Source organism: Sinocyclocheilus rhinocerous, unplaced genomic scaffold, assembly GCF_001515625.1.
Source record: "Sinocyclocheilus rhinocerous isolate Xijiao unplaced genomic scaffold, SAMN03320098_v1.1 scaffold444, whole genome shotgun sequence".
NCBI lineage: Eukaryota > Metazoa > Chordata > Actinopteri > Cypriniformes > Cyprinidae > Sinocyclocheilus > Sinocyclocheilus rhinocerous.
This window is the reverse complement of record NW_015645540.1, coordinates 1,720,566-1,728,474: the sequence shown is the minus strand read 5'-3', so window position 1 is coordinate 1,728,474 and position 7,909 is coordinate 1,720,566. Positions and strand designations below refer to the sequence as shown.

Genomic DNA, 7,909 nt, shown 5'->3' with positions numbered 1-7,909 from the left:
GTTTTGAATATGGATATTTTTCTTACAAAAACGCATCGATTCGCTACAGGAGGCCTTTGTTCATCCCCCGGAGCCGTGTGAGACATTTTTTCTATGGATGGGCGCTTTTTATTTAACTTCTTTTGGACTGATGCATGCAACACCCGCTGAGTGCCATGAAACTGTCTTGAAAGATCTAAGACAATTTTTAATATAACTCCGACTGGATTTGTCTGAAAGAAGAAAGTCATATACACCTAGGATGACTTGAGGGTGAGTAGTTTATGGACTAATTTTCATTTTTGGGTGAACTAACCCTTTAAGTTGCACGGGTATATTTGACCAACTATTGTCCAAATATTGTCCTATCCTAACAAACCACACATCAATGGAAAGCTTATTTATTCAGCTTTCAGATGATGTATAAATCTCAATTTCGAAAAATTGACACTTAAGATTGGTTTTGTGGTCCAAGGTCACATATGGTACTGCATATTCAAACTTAGCTTGTAGTGATCAATTTAAAGGACACGTGAGAAGACCAGTGGAATTTGGCGTCACTGTGGAAAAAGGAGGCGTGGACGTCTTATGGACAGCGTGAGGTTGATTAAATGAGTAAATGATCACTTTTGGGCGAAATAGCCCTGTTTTTCTGTGAATAATGACAAACAGTGTGAAGTAAAACTGAGTACACAGGTTTTATGTTTGTTCATGTAAACACAGCAAATGACAAGCACTTAAAAGTGCAACAATTCTCTATGAGAGAGAAAAAAAAAAAGCTGTGTTTGTTCTGCACTATTTACAATGAACATGTCTAATTAAGAGAGTCTGTATTTTCTCAAATAAAACAATGTATAAAATAAAATTAATGATCCAACAGAATTGTGCCATGCAGTATAACATTTAGAAACTAAAAAAAATACACAGTGGTACCTTTGACATTCAGTAGTAATGAGCATTTATCCCCAACTCATAAAAGAAAAACAAGGCTATTTTTTTTTCTAAAACACTACAAAATATTTGCTCAAATATAACATAATTTTCCAGTTAACAGAAGCAAAACAATGTAAAAGATCCCTCGATTGGCACAGAAACTGGAGAAAAACTCCAAAAGTAAATTTACCACACATTAAATAGGTCTACACTTTTTTTGAGAGAAGCTCTTGATTACATGTCTCCTACAAAGATTCCAGGAAGAACGCTAAAACTTTCCAGTGCAACACTTGTGGGGCCAAACATCCCTGAATTAAAATCACAATAAATAACTAAAAACAGCTATTTACAGGAACAACAAATCATTGAGACAGACCTGAACAGGATTTTGTTCTGATATACTGTGACTGTGATTTCATTTCTTTGAAAAATGCAGGTCATGTTAGAGAAATAACAATCCCTCTGCAACAATGTTGTAGTCTCGCAGATTGCACAGGGTTATTAAAAGTAAAATATGTCTTCTGCAATTGCGTTGTCTTTGGTTTTACAGTGTCCTGGCTGGGTACTGTGTGTGATATGATTGTGGTTGTGTTTCCTGATGCCGTTTCCTGAATGAGAGGGTATGGAGCTGGATAACTGCTCTGGATGGACAAACATATCTACAGAAACACCACAGAAATGGATTTACTAATGCAGAAACACATATGAATGGTGAATAGTTTAAAAGACTAAAACAGTGCTGCTTTGAAGTAATATGAAGATACACAGTGTACAAAGAGAATAAAAGGCAGAATAAGAAACGACAATTCACCACCCCAAAAAATCATACAGTCTTGGATTAAAATGAGGGTGAGTAAATGACTGAATTTAATTCCTAGGTGTACTATTCCTTTAAACAAAGAAAATTGAACTTTTTAACCAAGAACAGACCAATCCCATGAGAGAAAGAAGCTGAACTTAAGGTGAGATACAGAATCAAGAAGTTTCACCTGGATGGAGCCGGTGGGGACTTTTGGATCTCATGGCTCTTAAACTGCCTCCTTCCTTTCCTAGACCTTTTATGGGAAGTACCTGAGACACCTCTATGCCAGCTAAAAGTATGGAAAGACATTCGAGTTAAATTAAAATCAACTAAATCTTAACGTTACACATTTACCACTGCCCACAAAACAAAACATCAGCTCACAGAATGTACTGGAGTTATTAAAGCAGTTCATACCTGCGCTCTTGGTGCGATTGTGGGAATTCCTTTGCTTGCTGTGCTTCTCCTTGCCTTTAGTTTGGGCAGCCAGCTTGGTGGGGATCTTCTGCTGGACAGAGCTGGCTTTGTGGGATTGGTTGGTGGTGCTAATGAGGTGAATGGGCACTTCTGGTTTAACTGGAAGGTTGGCGATGCTCTCCCTGCGCGGTGGTACCAGAGGAGGCCTCTCGTCGAAGGCGGGAGTAACAATATTCAATATGGGGTAAGGTGGAGGTAGCTAGAAAGGCAGGCAAGTTTATGCATGTACACATATTAGGTACTTTAATTGTGATTTTTATTATTTTGTCACCCATCATACCTTTATCTGTTCATTCTCCATGGGAAAGGTTGCAGTGTTCAGTACATTCTCATTTTTCTTATACTTCTTCTCCAGCTGCTCCAGCCTTTCTCTGTCCTTCTCCAGCTTCTCTCTGTCCTTCTCTACAGAGCGCATGGAGTCTCGGAGCCGCTCCAGATCCTCCTGGTATTCTGATTTCCACCTGGCCAGTTCCTGTTTTTCCTCTGCCAACTTTTTTTCCTGTTCGCTGCATTCCAGCTCTCTGTCCCTCAGCTCCTTCTCCCTGATCTCTGCCTGCACCCTCTGCCGCTCTCTTTCCTGCTCCCACTGCACCTGCTCCTGTCGGTGCTGATTCTGGAGCCGGTGGAAGTTGGCCAGCTCCTCGCGCTGCTTTTCCAGGTTCCGATGCTTTTCCTTTTCCAAGAGAGTATTGCCCCGGGGTCGGGACATCAGCTCCTCAATAGTGGCGCGTTGTACCACTATGTGGCTCTCTAGCTGCTGGACGACGGACTGAGAATGGAAGGGAACAGATGAAGAAATCTAAATTATTTGTGTTGATCTGAATCTACACAGATGAATCGTTTATTTAAAATGATAAATCAAAGGCAAGAGATAATGAATCATTTGATAATTATGAGAGTGAAGCACTACATGAAATGCACATTTAAAGTTTGGATTACCTGAAGGCTGTAAAGCTTCTGTCGGTACTTTCATTGTGATTTATACTATTTTGTTTCTCATTATACCTGTAACTGTTCATTCTCCATGGGAAAGGTTGCAGTGTTCAGTACATTCTCATTTTTCTTATACTTCTTCTCCAGCTGCTCCAGCCTTTCTCTGTCCTTCTCCAGCTTCTCTCTGTCCTTCTCTACAGAGCGCATGGAGTCTCGGAGCCGCTCCAGATCCTCCTGGTATTCTGATTTCCACCTGGCCAGTTCCTGTTTTTCCTCTGCCAACTTTTTTTCCTGTTCGCTGCATTCCAGCTCTCTGTCCCTCAGCTCCTTCTCCCTGATCTCTGCCTGCACCCTCTGCCGCTCTCTTTCCTGCTCCCACTGCACCTGCTCCTGTCGGTGCTGATTCTGGAGCCGGTGGAAGTTGGCCAGCTCCTCGCGCTGCTTTTCCAGGTTCCGATGCTTTTCCTTTTCCAAGAGAGTATTGCCCCGGGGTCGGGACATCAGCTCCTCAATAGTGGCGCGTTGTACCACTATGTGGCTCTCTAGCTGCTGGACGACGGACTGAGAATGGAAGGGAACAGATGAAGAAATCTAAATTATTTGTGTTGATCTGAATCTACACAGATGAATCGTTTATTTAAAATGATAAATCAAAGGCAAGAGATAATGAATCATTTGATAATTATGAGAGTGAAGCACTACATGAAATGCACATTTAAAGTTTGGATTACCTGAAGGCTGTAAAGCTTCTGAGACAATTTAGTTACAGTGTCATAAAGCTGTGGAGATAAAAACAGATTATGTTCAATTAAAGTTAAATATGTTTGAAGTGAACTACACAATAGAATATTAGAATGTTACACACTGCAGTCACTTATGTTAGTTTGTGCGTACTGGTTGTCATAATAAAGGTACAAACTTAATCGTAACAGCATAAAAACATGAAAGAAGTGTTCTTGTCACCTCATAAAACCCCTAAAAATATATCTGCACAACAAACGAAGAAAACCCCCCCACTGAAATCAGGTTTGAATTTAATCCAGATCTGTACATAAAGATTTGGGATATTTAGGGCACTGACTCATTCAACCTTAAGCTGTCGACATTCACATATGATTGTTGCATTTTGCCTCTTAGCGGCAGTCGCACAGAAATTTGGTTACGAAGCAGCTGTTCACCATGGTAAAATGAATGATTAGCCAATATTAATAATTTTGGAAATAATTATTCATAAAGGCCCAATGCTGTTTAAGGAAAAACATTTTACTGGAAAAAAATATTGGTAATTCTCACATTGCACTCATAGTTTTTATTAGAATACATTTAATTTGGACAGGCGGTCGCATACATTCTAGTCTCAAACATTTTTTTATTTTATTTTTTTATAATATTAACATTTTAACACTGTCGTAAATTTTCAGACATACTGAATAGGCGGCTTTAGAGTTATCACAATGTCAGTCATCAGAAGTTTTGTGTAAAAGAGTCTTCTTTATTCCAAACAAACAGTATAATCAAATATTAAATCTCACCTCTGTTTTAGGAAAGAAGGCTGAAGGATATGCACTCCAGCTCTGTAGAGTTATCTCCTCATCTGCCTAAAGGGTCAAAAGCAAGAACATACAATCTGGTTTACATTCCAGTACCACTGAAAAAAAAAAAACAGGTATGATACTTTAGTGTCAGCTCACCGACAGCTCCAGGTATTCATCAGAATAAAGCTCTCCGTGCTGAGGGTCTGAGTTGGCCCACTGACTTCTGTCTCTCTTTCTTTCCATTAAACTATCAATACCATCTGCAAATAAGTCCAATAGTTAATGGGAATGAATATATAACTATTAGACTAGTATCATGAAATAAAGTAGATCTTTTTTGAAAGCTTCTCTTACTTCCTGGCAGCATGCAGGCATCACTGTCAAAGCCTATGAAAGCATCGGGTCTCTTGTATAATGGGACCAGATCCATCCCCTCTCCAGAGGAAGGAGTTTGGCCCTGCTCACATGTTACCAGCAAGTTCTGTAAAATCTCCACTGAAGAAAGATTGAAAATAGATTACAATCAACCATGCTTTAGCACTCAAATACATCACATTAATCTAATATACATATAAGCAGATGTATGTGTGAAAAAATATTATAAAAGGTGTAAAAAAAGAAAAAAAAGAAGAGCGGATCAGATCAATTCCTATTCTGTTTTTATTTGAGCTCCATAAGGTGAGACGTCATACCAAGGATCATTCACATGCCATTTATTGTAACTGTCAGGAACTATTTATTACTACAATGAAAGGATGGCATTTAATGAATTTACTTCAAAAAGGTAACATATCAATACATACATTTTCGGTTTTAATATCTGTATTGTGTGGTAATCCTTTTATAAAAGCAATAATATAACTGCTTAAAATAATATAAAATAAAAATAAAATAAAAGTAACCCAAGCTCTCTCTATTCTACAGAGCTGTACTTTTATAAAACATCAATACTGAATATAAACACAAATTCCCTTTGCTACTGTGTAGTGAAAGTCTCACCATCTTTTATGGCTCCAATGAGAAGTTGTTCCCACTGCAGGGGCTCTGCTGCATTCCCATGCAGCAGATGGCGCTCACTTGGTGAGATGTCGGTAACACCTGTCACATAGGCTGCCATGCTGGAGAATAAACTCTGCTTCTCTTTAAGGTGCAGCTCGATCAAGGCATCACGCACACAAAGATTCCCTACTCAGAAAACACCATTCAGAAAAAAAAAAGACAACATTAAATGTGATGACAGCTCATTTTACAGCAGAGAAAGAAAGACAAAAATCATAGATTGTGATACAGAAATGTGCATGTTACTTTGAAAGTCTTGGATCCTCTCAGGAAGTTCTTCTGGCTCCTCTTTCTCCTCTTCAGGACAGCTGAAACAAAACCAGAATACTGACGTTAGAAATAATCCCAGAAACATCTTGATATATTACTCATATATTTTTTTTAGATAAATGTTTACATATATCCAGTTTAACATCCAATAACAAATATAAGTAAGCCATACAAAGGCTGACTTTCACTGCAAATTGCAACTCATCTGTCATTTTCTTCACTGCACGAGTTTGTGATTGCAATAGTCTGACACATTTTTAGCCTTTTGATTGACAGGACATAACCAGCTCACAATCACCCTTAAGAAGTACTATTTGTTAATAATTTACTTTTTTCAATGTAATATATACTACAGTTCAAACGTCTGAGGTCAGTAAGACTTTTTTTTTTTTTTTGAAAGAAATTAATACTTTTAGTCATCAAGGACACATTAACTTAAAAATTGACAGTAAAGACATTTATAATGTTAGATTGAGATGCATAAGCAATTTACTTCTTATGTTTGTGATTTAGTTACCCCTTACATGCCATCTCGTCCTCTACGCTCTGCTGATTCTCTTTTCCTTCATCAGCCCCACTGAAGATTAAAAACTATGGGACAGAGAGCTTACACTTATGCCGCCCCAAGGTTATGGAATGTTCGAAGCACTCCCACAGTAAGCACTTTTAAGAAACTGTTGAAAACCCACCTTTTTAAAATTGCTTACCATGATTAAGTGTCAGCTGCTGATTAGGGTATTGATTTGTTTTATATTGTATTATATACTGTATTATTGTATTTTACGCTGTTGTAGCTTTGGGTGTGAGAAAAGCGCATTATAAATAAAATGTATTATTATTATTATTATTATACAATTTCTATTTTAAATAAATGCTTCTGAGCTTTCTATTCCAAGAAACCTGAAAAAAAATGTCAGTTTCCACAAAAATTGAAACATTGATAAGATTTTTAAGACATTAAAACTTCAAACACTGATAAGAAATGTTTCATGTAATAAATGTTATTATAATAATATTTCAGATTAGAATATTTTGATCAAATAAATGTGGTGAACATAAGAGACTTTTAAACGTTAGTGTATTCTTAAAAAATGACTGCTTATAAAACACACCGTTCCACGGCCTTCCAGATTTGGTCTCTCCAGGTTTTGCGCTCCTCTCCGGAGGAGGTGTGAAACTCATACATCTCTGGAGTGTCTGAGGAGGCTGAGATCAGAAACAAGGCCTTCTCGTCATGAGCCACATCACGCACAATGAGCTTCAGCAGTGAGATCACCGCAGGCTTACCGTCCTACAGGAGCACATTAGACAGCTGACATTTAATGATAATGACAACTGTAAACTAGACATAAACGACATGCCAAATTATTACATTCTGCTCACCAGAGAGGCAAAGGTAAGTCGCTGATCTTTCTCCAGTAACAGCAGCAAAACATCTGATAACAGCAAGACAAGGACATCTAAAGGCATATGAGAGAAAATACTAATATGTCAGTTAGTTATCAGATGAGCAAAGCAAAATTACAGATAATTACAGAAAAAAATAAGCAAAATGGCCTACAGCATCAGAACCCGAGTTGATGGGAAATAACAAGAGATGGAAATGCAAATTAAACTATAATGTTTTAAAGGGGTCATATGATGCGATTTCAATTTTTCCTTTCTCTTTGGAGTGTTACAAGCTCTTGGTGCATAAAGAAGATCTGTAAAGTTGCAAAGACTAAAGTCTCAAATCCAAAGAGATATTCTTTATAAAAGTTAAGAGTCAGCCACACCTACCTAAAACGGCTCGTTCTAACACGCCCCAACATACCTACGTCACGATCTCGGAAGATTTGCATAACGCCGCCCAAACGTTCACGCAAAGAAAGAAGGCGTAACTTATATTCTCGCTGTAGTATTGTTGTTGCCGCCGCCACGT

At 38.1% G+C, this 7,909-nt stretch overlaps 1 protein-coding gene across 1 annotated transcript in view; it reads right to left on the bottom strand.

Annotated features, from left to right (window-relative positions):
* Positions 1–738: 738 nt before the first annotated feature.
* LOC107706380 (rho guanine nucleotide exchange factor 18-like) overlaps positions 739–7,909 on the bottom strand; it is a 21,736-nt gene continuing 14,565 nt past the window's right edge. The window contains exons 9-20 of the mRNA XM_016510077.1: positions 7,372–7,448; positions 7,101–7,279; positions 5,965–6,026; positions 5,659–5,844; positions 5,014–5,154; positions 4,816–4,919; positions 4,657–4,722; positions 3,856–3,903; positions 3,197–3,685; positions 2,132–2,390; positions 1,902–2,003; positions 739–1,571 (exon numbers count right to left, since the gene is read on the bottom strand). Of these exons, the coding sequence (XP_016365563.1) occupies positions 1,414–1,571; positions 1,902–2,003; positions 2,132–2,390; positions 3,197–3,685; positions 3,856–3,903; positions 4,657–4,722; positions 4,816–4,919; positions 5,014–5,154; positions 5,659–5,844; positions 5,965–6,026; positions 7,101–7,279; positions 7,372–7,448 (1,871 nt within the window). The 3' untranslated portion in view covers positions 739–1,413. The remainder of the gene's footprint in view (positions 1,572–1,901; positions 2,004–2,131; positions 2,391–3,196; positions 3,686–3,855; positions 3,904–4,656; positions 4,723–4,815; positions 4,920–5,013; positions 5,155–5,658; positions 5,845–5,964; positions 6,027–7,100; positions 7,280–7,371; positions 7,449–7,909) is intronic.